Raw genomic sequence first — 15,383 nt, forward strand, 5'->3', positions numbered from 1 at the left:
ATAAGCGGAAGAAAATGGATGGATGGAAGGAGATATATATATATATACATATATATATTTTTATAAATATATAGTTTCAGGGTTCACAACTTATACAATTTCAAGTATTTTTTTTTTTGTTTTTACATAATTTGGCTTCTGGCTCATGAAACCCATGAAAACAGGATTAAAAAAAATTTGAGTACTGTGAAGACATCAGCCCACACTACTCAGTTTTTGTAGAAAAAAAGAAAGAAATTAGGATCACAACATCCATCCATCCATCCATTATCTTTACCCGTTTATTCCATTTTGGGTCACGGGGGTCGCTGGTGCCCATGTCCAGCAATCACTGTGCGAGGGGCGGGGTACACCCTGGACAGGTCGCAAGTCCATCACAGGGCCACATAGAGACAAACGAGACAAACAACCATTCACTCTCTCACTCACACCTAGGGACAATTTAGAGTTACCAATCAGCCTAACATGCATGTTTTTGGTCTGTGGGAGGAAACCGGAGTACCCGGAGAAAACCCACACATGCACGGAGAGAACACGCAAACTCCACCCAGAAGGCCCCTGGACTGGGGTTTGAACCAGGGACCTGTTCGCTGAGAGGCAGCAGCTCTACCAGTTGCGCCACCGTGCTGCCCAGGATCACAACAAATCAATCAAAATATGGTACTTTCAAAACGATATGTCAATCTTCAATACTTGTTACTTTGCCTTAATCACTACCTCGATTCAATGTGCTATTGAGGCAATCAGCCTGTGGCATTGACTGGGAGTTATGGAAGCCCAGATTTCCTTGATGTTTGCTGTCAGCTCTTCTTTGCTGTTGGGTCTGGTGCCCCTCATTTTCCTCTTGAGAATACTTCATAGATTCTCAATGGGGTTTAGGTTTGGCGAGTTGGCTGGCCAGTCAAGCACTGTGGCATGAGCATCAAACCAGGTTTTGGTGCTTCTGGTGACATGGGTTGGGGCCAGGTCCTGCTGGAAAATGAAATCTGCCTCTCCATACAGATCCTCAGATTTGCAACAGACTGCAATTAATATATGGGTTTTTTTTTTTCAATTCTGTCATAAAATGCCCCCTCCCCCATGCTGAGACTAGCATTTCTTTCTAAAGTTTTCTCAAGAATAAAGCAGTAATTTTAAATCAGTGACAGTCTCTCTTTAAGATATTGTGAATAGTGATGATTGATAGCTTTAATTAAAATGTTGTCCTCTGTTGTCTCCACAGACTGTGTGGACTCATTTATCCTCAGTCACAGCGACATCTCTGCTGACTCTGCGGATTATGAGGCTGAGTCATGGAGTCTGACAGTTGAGCACAAGTTCTGCAAGAAGCAGGAGAAATGTGTTGTCAAGAGGCAGGATGTGATCTATGGTAAACAGATCCTAATTTGTATTTTCTTAATGAATATTGTCCAAATCATAATTGTTTGAAAATTGCTTCGATTGTGAAGATTTCTCTTTGCACGCATCGACTGAGTGTTAAGTTGTGGGACTGTTGCAGAGCTGATGCAGACTGAGCTCCACCACCTACAGATTTTGCACATCATGGCCAGGGTGTTTCGGCGGGGAATGAAGGAAGAAGTGCAGCTCGACAAAGAAGCAGTGGAGCGGGTGTTCCCTTGCCTCGACCAGCTGCTCCTTTTACATCATGCCTTCTTTGCTACCATGAAGGAACGACGGCAGAACTCTGCGCAGCCCCAAGGACACAGGAACTACCTGATCCAGACAATTGGAGACATTTTGCTGCAGCAGGTCAGCAGAGGGTCTGGGACTCTGATGCTGCTCACATTTATGGTTTCTCTTCTGTAATAAGCTGTTCTGTAGTTTTCAGATGAGAATGGAGACAAAATGAAGCAGGTTTATGGAGACTTCTGCAGCCGTCACAATGAAGCGGTCAGCTTTTTCAAAGATCTCCAGCAACATAACAAAAGATTTCAGAGTTTCATTAAGGTATTTAAAAACATTTTCCTTTCAACACAAAAGCTTGCAGCATGAAGACAAAAAGCATAATACATGATTAACTTCTTTAAAGCAACAAGTTAATAACTCTTTGGTGCGGCGGAGAGAAATCCCAGAGTGCATCTTGCTGGTGACCCAAAGAATTACAAAATACCCAGTGCTGCTGGAGAGGATGCTACAATACACTGAAGGTTAGTCTCTGCTGCCCCCTGCTGGTCATATGGGTGTAGGCTTCAAGTCGCTGCTCAAAACTCCAACAGAACTGTAATCATGTAAGCTCAGAAAAACAAAGTTACTGCTGCTGCCAGTGACTCATTATGATAATCATGGTAACCACACACCTGCGTCTATCCCCCCTGACTGCCCCAGAAATGAGAGGTAGACAGAAAGGCAGGCTGAAAAGTAAGCCTCAAACAAATATGTGCTGTGAAAACGTATATGTGCGCTGCAGAAGACTCTGATGGTCCCACAGGGGACTTTCTGTTCCAGCAGAGGTTTATGTAGAATATAAAACAAGTTTAAAACACTTTTTGTTTCCATGTCTGAAGAGAAAATTTTGAACTAAATTTAAAAAAGCTAAACTCTGTAGAAGTGTCGTGTACACTCTGTGCATTCTGGTTATTTGAGAGGAAACTGTACGTCAGAGAGAGACAGTGAGCAAAAGAAGACAAATAATTCCTACAGTTTGATGTATAATTTGTGCTTGTATCTAAAAAAAGTTATCAAAATATTTCAACATTTTAAGTAAAAAGCCTTCTTCAACTGCTACATGAATTTTGTGTTCTAAAATCTCCATTAATAATCAAACTTAAACTGTAACTATAAACTTTATATATGATATAAAGTCTGTAAAAGATATCAAAATGCCAGGTCAGTCATGTAAAGTCCAAAGTTTTGTAGAGAGTGAGAGTGGAGTAATATTGATTAATTATGAGTTATGTTCATAATTCTATTAAACTATCAGGGCACCACCTCTTTAGAGGAAAAATAATTTTTTTATTATTCATGAATCAGTCTTTAACCCCCAAAACATGAATTCTTTCCCGTGTATAAAGAAATCAAGTTTTATCAACACACAGATTAAAAATGATCACAGATTCAGGTATGATTTTGTGTATTTTATTTCAAAAATCGAATAATCAGTGATATAAGAATATATGTGAACTACTAATAATAATAATAATAAGAATAAAAAATACAAAATGAATCTGTGAAATTATAAACGGTATATCAAATTATTTGTGTTTTTGAAAAGAAAAGTATACGTTTTAAAGTTACTGAAACTTTAAAGGCAGATGTTTGTTTATCTCTGATTTGTGAAGGAGTAAATATTTGTAGGCTGAACTTTTGTCTGATGTAATTGTTAATAATTGGTATAGTTATTGTGAGGTCACCTAAAAGTCACCTGACGAGCAGTAAGGAAGCTTCAACCCTACTGGAAGTCGGAAGCTCCTCTCAGCCACTAAAGATAGGTACCAACCGGGTTCTTTCCCAGTGGAGTTGTGACAACGTGAAGTTGATGACATCCAGGAGTCCCTTCCATCAGTGGACAGTCTTTGTATGCTCTACCTCCTGTTGGTCCTGATAGTCAGCTGAATCCACCGGATTTTGAAGGTCAAAAACTAACTCTGTTTATGCAGATTTGGGTGTCTCATGTCCTTTCACGCTGACTGGCTGTAACGTCTGTCATCTCGGTTCTGGTTCTGGTTCTGGTTCAGCAAGTCAGGTGTTGCGAGTCTGGACCTGGCGTAGAGGTCCCATCAAAACGTGGCTGTCACGTCCGTTGACAACTTTGCTTGAAAACTTGAACTAATTTGAAAGTTTAAATAAAATTCCAACTTTTAAAAGTTAGACTTTGTTCTTCATCTTTTTCTCATCATTCTTCTCTGAATGAGACTTTCTCCAAAACTGAAACTGAAGACAACATCACCCACGAGAGAAGCGGTGTGGCTGTTAACTTATCATCCAATCAGAAGTCATAATGCTGTTTCTGACTCTTGGTCTCTGTTTCTCATAAAGAAAATTAGCTAATTAAATCTAAATTCCTTATTTCTGCATTCAAAGTTTCAATTCTAAAGGAAAACAAGACAAAGTATACAGTATTATCTTAAGAACTATTACTCAAAACACACACTTTTCTTGATTAAACAGTCAAGAATGACATCTTTGAATTAATCTTTAAAACATGCAATGTTTCCAACAGAGGAGGCTGTTGGACCGTGGATCTCCTGCAAAGAGAATGAATTAGTGAACAAAGGCTTCTTATTCTGTTATCTTCATGGGAACGAGAGTCTGGGTCCTTTTGGATAAGGAGAGATATCAAACCATTGGTTCAGATGTTTCAAAACGCCAAGGTCAGGTTCATACAAAGGCTCATAGAAAGGCCTTTCAGGTTATTGACTTCATTTGGCAGGTTAAAAGTTAATACACATTAACAGTCTTTATTATTCTATTATTCAACATTGCTAGGTTGGAGCAGTGGGTGGGCGTCACAGGATCAGCCCTCAATTGGTTCAGATCTTACCTCACTGACAGATCCTTTTGTGTCTCCATCAAGGATTTTAGTTCCGCAGAGGCAGAGCTTAAATGGGGGGTTCCGCAGGGGTCCATACTGGGTCCCCTCCTATTCTCTTTATACCTGCTGCCGCTTGGTGCTATTTTCCGGAAACACAACATGCCCTTCCACTTTTATGCCGATGACTGTCAAATTTACTTCCCCCTAAGACACAATGGTACATGCTCTATTCAACCGCTGCTCAACTGCCTGGCTGACATCAGGGACTGGATGGCTTTAAATTTCTTGAGTTTCAATGAAAAGAAGTCTGAAGTCATGTTGTTCCCTCCCAACGACACGATCACAAACCACTGCATCGACCTTTCCGCTCTAACCCTGTCAGAAAAACAAAGAGTCACTAATCTGGGAGTGATAATGAACCCTTCCCTGAAACTTAACAATCATGTAAACATGATGTTAAATCATGTTTTTTCCAACTGAGGCGGCTGTCTAAACTGAAGCCCATATTGTCCAAAAATAACCTGGAGACAGTAATACATGCATTCATTACATCTAGGCTAGATTACTGCAATTCGCTCCTGTTTGGTATCAGTCAGACCTCCATTGCACGACTACAACTGGTCCAGAATGCAGCAGCCCGATTTTTAACCAGTACAGGCAAAAGAGAGCACATTACACCAGTTTTGGCCTCACTGCACTGGTTACCGGTTCACTTTCGAATCCAGTTCAAAATACTCATGTATGTCTACAAATCACTGAACAGTGTCGCCCCCCCTCATCTCTCTGATCTGCTACAACCGTATGTCCCACCACGCTCCCTGAGGTCAGCGGACCAGTTGCTCCTCACAGTTCCAGGAACTCGTCTTAAGTGCAGAGGTGACAGGGCCTTCTCTGTAGCAGGACCAAGACTCTGGAACGAGTTACCTCTGCTTGTCAGACAGGCCCCCTCCCTCTCGGTTTTCAAGTCCCGTTTAAAAACTCACTACTATTCAGTAGCTTTCAACACCAGATGATCTGTGTTTTGATCCTGTATGTTCCACACTGGTTTGTCGTCATTATCTGCATCGTTTTTTGTCTATATTCTGATTTATCTCATTTTGTATTTTGCTTTGTGTGTTACCTGTTGTTTTGTCTGTACAGCACTTTGGTTGGCCTTGTTGCTGTTTTAAGTGCTTTATAAATAAAGTGGTATGGTATGGTATTATTCATTATTGTCCAACTTAGGAAGTGGTGGAAGCTAAACAAGGAATGTTTTAAAGGATGAGTGGCATGGATGAATGTCTTATTTTAACAATTTCAAACAAAAACATATTTTTGGTTTCTCAGTCTGAGGTGTCCCGCTACAACCCTGGTCCTTGAGGAACACCATCCTGCATGTTTTAGTTGTTTCTCTGCTCCAACACATGTGATTCAGTGGTTTAATTACTTCCTTAATTTCAGCAGAAGCCTGTTAATCATCCTTTCATTCAAATCAGATGTGTTGGAGTAGACTAACAGCTAAAACATGCAGGACGGTGTTCCTCAGGGACCTGGGTTGGGAACCACTGCTCTACAGTTCTGTGCTTTTTTTAAGTTTGAATGATGTTTCAAAGATTCAAGGATTCAATTATTCAAGTTTCTTTATTTGTCATTCCACCACATGTGGTGCATGTGGTGGAATGAAATTATGTACACAGGGTTCCAGTTACATCCAACAATAAAATGTAAAAGAAAAACAGCAATAAGATCTAAGATATGAACTAAGAAAAACATCAACTAAAAATGTGCTAAGCACTAATAGCATAAAAACATTACATCAAACAGCAGCACGAACACGAGTGTATGAGCAGATGAGCACACATGAACACAGCAACATGAAACAGATCAGCAGCAACATGAAACTGATCAGCAGCAACATGAAACAGATCAGCAGCAACATGATGTGATTTTTCACAGTGATTATTCTGGTTAGAGATTCATGAGTCTAACAGCATCAGGGTATAAGCTGTTCCTCAGTCTAGTGGTTCTAAACTTAATGCTCCTCACCCTCCTTCCTGAGGGGAGTGGGGCAAAAAGTGTTTGTGCTGGGTGAGTGGGGTCCTTCATGATGCAGGTGGCCCTCTTCCTGCATCTGGAGGTGTAGATGTCTGTGATGGTGGGGAGACTGACTCCAACATCTTCTGTGCAGCCTTCACCACTCTCTGCAAAGCTTTTCTTTCTGCAGCTCTGCAGCCTCCATGCCACACGTTGATGATGTTTCGACTGTGAAGTATGCCAGAGCTCCAAAGAGTGCTGTAATTCTTATGTTCTTCACTAAAATCTCATTGATAATCATATTTTTTTTTCACTTTTTATTCGCCCGTCAAAATATGGACGTATTATGACACAATCTTTGTCCACTTGTTCGTACAGACATACTTACGGACATAAACTGCCTCTTGTCCCGCCCATAACCTCTGATCTGCTAAAGATAATTTTATGAAACTTGATACACATTTTATGCATCATCTCTATAATAATAATAATAATAATAATAATAAAAATAATGAATTTAATTTGTAACGCACTTCATTAACAAAAATCTCAAAGTGCAACTAAAATCAATGATAAAATCAACTACAATCAATGATAAAAATCAATTAAAATCAGTGATTAAATCAACTAAAATCAGTGATAAAATCATGTGGAGGCAGAATAGGCTTGCTTAAAAAGAAAAGTCTTTAAGCCTTTTTTAAAGTCAACCAATGATTGCGGAGCTCTCAGATAGTCAGGGAGGGAGTTCCAGTGGCGGGGGGCAGCCACACAGAATGCCCGATCTCCCATGGTCCTTAATTTAGTTTGTGGAAGGTGGAGGAAAATGTTCTGTGATCGTAGTGGATGAATATGGAGCAAGAAGGTCCTTCAGATAATCTGGTGAAGTTCCATTTAAACACTGATGGGTAATGAGAGCAATTTTGTACTGAATTCTGTAGGTGACAGGAAACCAATGGAGGTTATGGAGAATGGGTGTAATATGTTCAAATTTACGAGCTCTCAATAAAATCCTGGCTGCACTGTTTTGAATATATTGAAGCTTCTGAAGGTTTTTGCCGGGGATTCCAGTAAACAGGGAGTTGCAGTAGTCGAGCCTGGGGGAGACAAATGCATGGATGAGATTCTCTGCATCAGCAAAAGTGAGAGATGGGCGAAGTTTTGATATATTACGGAGATGGAAGAAGCTGGTTTTAAACAGATGTTTAATGTGATTTTCAAATGTAAGATGAGAGTCCATTCTTACTCCAAGATTTGTAACAGAGGTAGAGAGGGGGATGTCTTGTTCAGAAAAGGAAATAGTCGTTATAGTTGATGTTTGAACCTGGTGAGGGGTGCCAATCAGTATGGCCTCAGTTTTGGAGCAGTTTAACTGAAGAAAGTTCTGATTCATCCATGCCCTTATCTCCTCCAGGCAGGTAGAGAGGGCAGTGAGTGAAGATGGAGATGACAATGGTGATGATGATGCTCGAGTCCTGATGTAAAGCTGTGTATCATCAGCATAACAGTGAAAATAAATGTTGTACTTATTAATAATTTGACCTAAAGGCAGCATGTAAAGGGAAAATAGCAGGGGCCCTAGAACTGACCCTTGAGGGACACCACAGGAGACACAGACAGTCTGGAACTTGGCATTGCCAAGACTAACACATTCCAGCCTATTGGAGAGGAAAGATTTAAACCAGTCCAGGGCAGTGTCACAGAGACCGACCTCCACATGAAGACGGTGGAGGAGGATACTATGGTCCACAGTGTCGAAATCTGCAGTGAGGTCAAGGAGAACAAGGAGGGAGGGAGAACCAGTGTCAGTAGCCATGAGGACATCATTGGTGACTCTCAGCAGTGCGGTCTCAGTACTGTGAGCTGCACGGAAGCCAGACTGAAACTTCTCATACAGGGAGTGTTGTTGTAGGTGGATCTGCAGCTGAGCAGCAACTGCTTTTTCCAGCACTTTTGACAGAAATAGGAGGTGAGACATTGGGCGGTAATTAGAAAGAATGTCTGGATCCAAATTAGATTTTTTCAGAAGAGGCCTAATGATGGCAGTTTTAAGAGGCAGTGGAACATGACCAGATTGTAGTGACTTATTTATTATTTGTGTGATTAATGGGCTTATTGCAGAGTGATTGGATTTAATGAGAGACGAGGGGAAGGGATCCAGGGCTCAGGATGAAGGCTTCATTTTCTTGATGATGGTCTCCACTTCACTCAGAACAACCTCATCAAAGCAGTTCATGGACCCAGAATGCAGAGGGGTAGGTGGCAGACGAAGATCAGGGAGGCTATGGAGCTGAGATCTAATAGAGTTAACTTTGTTTCTAGACAGTGTCACCTACACTTTTCATCACCACAGTTTCAAGGTCAAGGTCACAGATCAAGGTCAAAGTTTATACAAGATCTTTGCTTGTCCAGGCCATTGTTATAGATTGTTGTATTGTACATAAATATACTGTGCATGTGTCTGACAGGTAGGCCTGTTGTGATAAACAATAAATCAATTAATCACATGATAAATGAAAATTATTGACCTCGTTTTCTTTTATCGTCTTTATCGTTTCTTCATGTCTCTCTTTCTACTGAAGACACTGGGTGGCAAAAGGCTCAACTCCAATGCTCTTCACTGACCCATCCCTTTCTCTTTTCTCTTTAAAATCCATTTTAACCATCCAAATTGTGTTTTTGGATCGTTAAAAACAGCTAAGCTAAGAAGCTAAGCTATGAGCTAAGCTAACAGGCTAACCTCAGGAAAAAACCTCCGTCTTGTTAAAGCTCCAAAAATTCACGGGTAAAACCCGTGCCTTCGTGTAAAAAGTTGCTTTTCTCTGCAAAAAGAAGCTGAGAATTTGTTTACTGATTTTTTAAAATAAAAGTTTTGTGTGACAAATACTATGCTAAAGAGCTCAAACCACACCGAGCATCCGCCATTTTGAGAACCGAATTTTAATTTTAATTTTTTTTGTCCTCCAGTGAAACCAGACGTGTCTCTCTGGTCGTCCCCCCCCCCCATCTTTAACATTTCTTTCTCTTTCTCTTCATTATTGTTCATCCTCATCTCTTAGAGGAAACAGAAGAGCATGCCAACCTCTCAAAAGCTCTGGCTCAGATTCGAGAAGTGATAGTGGCCGTGGATCTGAGGGTCAGTGAATACGAACGGCACCAGAGGTTACAGGAAGTGTGGAACCGCACAGAGAATCGCAGCACAACCAAGCTGAAGAGCGGGAAAACCTTCCGCAAGCACGACATGATGGGTCCGGGACAAATGCTCAGACACGAGGGCCTGCTTCTGTGGAAAACAGCCACCGGTCGACTTAAGGGTGAGACTGTTTTAGGCTGCTCTGCACACGAGCAAAAACACAACCCACAAATCAGAAGATCCATACTTTGATGTCCAAAACAGATCAATACAAGTCACATTTTGTTAAAGTACTTTGGGATAACTAATATTAATTTGTAGAATCAACATCATGAAAGTGAAATGTTTTATTGCCGGTACCAACAGAATGGATGCTTCAGCAAGAAAAAGCAACTCAGTTTGAATGTAACATTAGGTTTAGAAAAGCTTTAAAACACTCTGACAATAAAGAAAGCACCCAGATAGTGTTAGAAATAAAACTGCTTGTTTGAAAAGGTCATGTGACTGTATTATAATTACTACAGATTGATAACAAAGTTGGTGTCATGGGAAGGCTGCTGCTCTCAGTTCTGTCAATGTCCCCCATCCCTCCCTCAGATCTGATCAGCAGTGATTCAGTTCAGAACAGTGAGCATGCTCTCACTGCTCATACACAATCCAGATTCATCTCTCCATGGCTCCTAGTTCTGACACCACACCAAACACAGCCACCTGTGCCCAGGTGTTCTGGACATTTTTGAAGTGATGTTCTGTCAGATTGTACCTTATCAGCTGCAACATCAGTCACAGAGCACACAGTACTGAGAAAAGCAGCAAAGTCTTTGTCCAGGCTGGTCTTATCATGTTGGGAGCAGAACCCAAGGGGCAGACAAAACTCAAAAGGGGGTCAAAGGTTAAATAAACAAACTAACTTTTTACAAAATCAAAATGTTGATGTTGCAGCTAAAGTTGTTTCAAAAGGAAAACTTTGGTAAACACAAGGAACAAACATGACTGGCTGAGGAGATCATAATGCACAGACAGGGGAAGTGACAGAATTTAAAGGAACACAAATTATGGAAAATGACAAATACCTGGGGGGGGGCAACAAGGATCAGGTGAACATGGCAGGGCAGGAACAGAACTACATAAGGGGAAAATACTGTGGAAACTGAAACACAACCAGAACACAAGAACCACAGAAAGCCGAAATAAAAATAATACAAAAACACTGAAATGTTAAAGAGCTGCTGCCTCTCAGCGAGCAGGTCCCTGGTTCAAACCCCGGTCCAGGGGCCTTTCTGGGTGGAGTTTGCATGTTCTCTCCGTGCATGCGTGGGTTTTCTCCGGGTACTCCGGTTTCCTCCCACAGTCCAAAAACATGCATGTTAGGCTGATTGGTAACTCTAAATTGTCCCTAGGTGTGAGTGAGAGAGTGAATGGTTGTTTGTCTCTATGTGGCCCTGTGATGGACTTGCGACCCGTCCAGGGTGTACCCCGCCCCTCGCACAGTGATTGCTGGACATGGGCACCGGCGACCCCCGTGACCCGAAATGGAATAAGCGGGTAAAGAAAATGGATGGATGGATGGATGAAATGTTAAAGGGCTAATAACCATCCGGACAAGAGCCAGTCTATGTTGTTTTTTTAGGTTTATAAAACAACTAAAATGTCATATAAAGTGAAGGAACACTACATTAACCAAGTTTAAACCTCTACACATGTACTTGACACCAGTAGTTTAGTATATCCTGTTTCCTCAACTGAACAAGTCTGAGTTACGGCTCGAATGTGTGCACGCTGAGAGTAAATGGGCTCTGTGTGTGCACAGGCTGCTGAATATCATTCTGCTGGGAGTTGAGTAAACCTTTGCAGTGACTAGACATGCTGATCAGGCACACTGACACATTTGCAGCCTCAGCACCATCAGTAAACACATGGTCCATCATACATTTACATATTATATTATTAACATAGACATTGTTTGGTTTAAAAAAATTATGAACAAAGTAAACAAATGAGGCCATGCAAAAGAGTTTTACTATTAGCTAAAGTAGTGTTCTTTCATACCGGTACTTGTATTTTAGAATAACATGTTTTATAAGCCTAAAGAATAATAAAAAAAAATATAACATTTTGCACTTTCTTTGTTAACTGTTATCCCAGTCCAAAAAGAGAAACTTGCTCTTTTCTTGCCACTCTGTGCTCTTTGACAGATGTCACGCTTGATAAGTTACTAACTATTAATAACTATCTGACAGACCATCACTTCAAAAATCACCAGACTATTCCTTTAATGGCAGAGAACCTGACACCAGTCACTGAGGCATAGTATGGGATGACAGTCATAAACCAGTTCAATGATGGCGGGAGCAGATTTCATGGGGTTTTGTAATGTTTGATGAACAACATGATGATCCTCCTTTTGAGTTATCTGCCTTGATGTGTCTGTTGGCATCCACATCAGTCCGCTGTAACATCTGTATGCCTCACATGCTGGACAGTTCTACGATCCATCCAGCCTCACCTAAATATCTGATAACAATGGGTCTTTAACCTTTGAACGTTTAGTTTGACAGCTGAATGGATGATGATGCAATATGTCCTCTGATTCAACATGTAGTTTTTAGATTGCCATAAATATTGCCCATATGTTCTGTCTCTGTTAATTCAGACTCATTACTTTATAAATAAATATATTTTATATATATTTCATATGTATATCCATTTATTTAAATTCTTTGGCTTGCTCTGACTCTCCCAGATGTCCTGGCACTGCTCCTCACAGACACTCTCATCTTTCTCCAAGAAAAAGACCAGAAGTATACGTTTGCCATCGTGGTAAGGACACTGTTTTTGGCTGTGGACGTTAGCTGTGCTTCTTTTACCCCCTTCAGCTCACCAAGCATGTTCCTCTCTTACTGCACTTCAGGACCAGAAACCTCCCGTCATTCCACTGCAGAAGTTAATAGTTCGGGAAGTGGCGAATGAAGAGAGGGGGATGTTTCTGATCAGTGCCTCGTCTGCAGGGCCGGAAATGTATGAGGTTCACACGTCATCCAAAGAGGAGCGCAACGCCTGGATGAGGCTCATTAGAGAGGCTGTGGAGAGGTCTGTTTATGACTTCATGCCCTGGGTGTGATAAGAAAGCATCAAGAGATCAATATTCAAATGTTTGTTTTTGCTGCATAGCTGTCCAGAAGAACAAGAGGAATACTCGAGTGAATCTGAAGAGGAGAAACGAGCTGCTGAGGCTCGATTCCAGAAAATCCTCAAGTTACAAGGTATCAGTTAATCTATGGCAGTGTGGGTTTGTTACTTTTTATCACAGTCTATTGACATTTTTACATCCCCTAATTTTTAATTTTTTTATCCCTGATCTGTATGCGCTTGTGTCACAGAGAGTTTGACAAGCCAGGACCAGCAGATCTGCTCCTACCTGGAGGAAAAGCTGCAGATCTATGCAGGCCTCTCCGCTCTGAGGAGGTCAGAGGATGCTTCGCTCGTTGAACCACGACTGCTGGTCCAGACGCACCCAGAGGAGCTGCCGCAGGCCGCCGGGCTGCTGGCTGCAGCCCTGAAAGAAGGTACCACCTCCAACCTACTGTGCACCGCCCAGCAGAGAGGAGACACAAACAAGCTGTAGTTGTTGCAGCTTTTCCAACTTTTGATGCCATGGTGATGTAGATCAAAGCCAAAAACACAAACAACACAAGTTCACAAAGCTTCAGCAGTGACAAACACAAATTCAAAGTTAACTGAATACACAGGAAGGCATAATGTACATAACTCAGTCAGTTTTACAGAGATGTAGCTAAGGCTGTCTGTGGTAGTACCTGAGAGTCATTCACTAAAACGTTAGCATTAACAGTTGGAGTCTGTTTTATCTGTCTGTTAGCAAAATATCTCATGAACCACTGGTTAGATGTAAAGAAACATTTCAGAAGGTAAATATTAACTGCACATTTGCAACTGATTTTCAGTTTTACAGATATGAAGCTTATATTTAGTGTGGAAGCTCAGAGTTATCCTCAACCCATAATCTGAGTGCTAGGATTACTGCATGGGATTGTGCATTATGTCTTTTACAAGGTTGGACTAACACCTTAAACTCTGCACCGTCTCTGCATGAGATGATCTTAGTTTAACCCCCCCCAGCATAAAAACAGTAAGCAGGAAGATTCCTTCAGGAAACTCTAGGCCTTTAAATTTTAGTTATGTTTTTTAATTTATTTATTTCTGGGTTTTTTTGCAGCTGAGCTCCTCAAAGCCGTGCTTTCATCTACGACCCCATCGAGTCAGATCCAGGACTCGGACTCTGTGTTTCCTGTCAGCCCTGCTACTCTCTCAGAGTCCAACTCGGAGAGCAGCCAGTCCGATGTCCCCCAGTCTGCAGCTGACTCAGGAAACGATGATACCAATAACTTCAAGGTAAAGATCATACAGCCTGTTTTTATGTTTTAAACTCAACTTACAAAAGTTGAATGGTGAAACAATAATTTAGCTTCATGATTTATCTTTTTCTATCCCAGTAGTTATTATATCAGAGCTCATGTTGTGGAAAACTCCCTCTCCTTTCTGTTTGCAGACGTGCTTCACGATGACCAACTGTTGTTTTAATAATTCAGCGCAGACTGTCAGAGTTACATTTCAGTCTTAATGCTATGAAACATTAATAAGCTCAGAATAAAATGAACTCCATGTAGCTCCCAAAGGTCAGGCAGCATTAAAAATAAATACAGACGTATTCCAGCGACTGTGGCTCAGTTGTGCTGCTCTCTGCAACTTTGTGAGCTGTGAGGTATTTTCCTTTAATAAGAATGGATCATTTCCACTCAACTGCTGTCAGGTAATCTGCAGTCGGTACAGAAGAGATTCATTCAGCCTGAAGGAGGCGCTGATGTTTCATGAATGTCAAGTCTGGTTTTGTTTTCTTTCTAACTTGTGAGAAATATGTTTTCCTATCCCTCGGAAAAATTGTGACACATGAGAGAAAAACAACTAAGCTCCATCCAACGTTAAAGATCTAACAGAGCACTTTGTTCTCAGACTACAGGTTTACCTGTGGTTCCTATAATTCCTAAAAGTAGAGTGGGAGACAGAGCTTGTAGGTCATCAGTTTTAGTTTGTTACAGGCATTAAGCTAAAATTTGGTGTGGTAGTAGCTGAGCATCGCCACAGACACATTTCGTAAAACATTGTGCGTCGTCTTTGACAGAAACCATGACATTAACTCTTCACGTCAACATTTCTTGTTAGCAACAATCTCTGGACAGATTTTAATGGAACTCTCAGAAACTAGTCTCTGAATTTACATCTACAGTTGATTAATCTTTGGAATCAATCAGATTCATGTGGCGTTGTAGTAGCCGAGAGTTATTCACTTCACCTACTTGAAATATTACATTAGATCATGCAAAGTATTGCAATACAGTAGTTCCTAGCTACTTCATGGTTCATTTATCATGGACTCGCTCTATCGCGGTTTTTCAAAATAAGATTGGACATGACACACAACTGACTGATTGATGGATGAGCTGCATGATCGGCGTGGAATTTTTATTTAAAGTAAATTATTTTAAATATTTAGCACCTGCTTCTCATTTGTGCAGCCCTTACTGCAGGACAAACTTCCTGCTGCAGCTGATCAGTGTGCAGAGCGGAGAAGTGGGCGTGGCCAAGAGCGCCTGCAGGTGGCAAAGAGCAGAGGAGGCAGGGAGCTTAAATCATGACATTCTGTGCTCTTTTAGAGTTTAGAAACATTGTTTAGAATATTGCAAGAGTGTGGAA

At 41.1% G+C, this 15,383-nt stretch overlaps 1 protein-coding gene across 1 annotated transcript in view; it reads left to right on the top strand.

The window, feature by feature from the left end:
- arhgef28a (Rho guanine nucleotide exchange factor (GEF) 28a) overlaps nucleotides 1-15,383 on the top strand; it is a gene marked incomplete at its 3' end in the record, with an annotated part of 35,996 nt that overhangs the window by 9,272 nt on the left and 11,341 nt on the right. The window contains 10 exon segments of the mRNA XM_037692536.1: nucleotides 1,223-1,369; nucleotides 1,499-1,749; nucleotides 1,822-1,947; nucleotides 2,030-2,147; nucleotides 9,541-9,795; nucleotides 12,358-12,434; nucleotides 12,526-12,704; nucleotides 12,786-12,877; nucleotides 12,995-13,180; nucleotides 13,849-14,024. Coding sequence (XP_037548464.1) covers nucleotides 1,223-1,369; nucleotides 1,499-1,749; nucleotides 1,822-1,947; nucleotides 2,030-2,147; nucleotides 9,541-9,795; nucleotides 12,358-12,434; nucleotides 12,526-12,704; nucleotides 12,786-12,877; nucleotides 12,995-13,180; nucleotides 13,849-14,024 — 1,607 coding nt within the window.

Source organism: Nematolebias whitei, chromosome 18 (genome assembly GCF_014905685.2).
Source record: "Nematolebias whitei isolate Nwh7 chromosome 18, NemWhi1, whole genome shotgun sequence".
Lineage (NCBI taxonomy): Eukaryota > Metazoa > Chordata > Actinopteri > Cyprinodontiformes > Rivulidae > Nematolebias > Nematolebias whitei.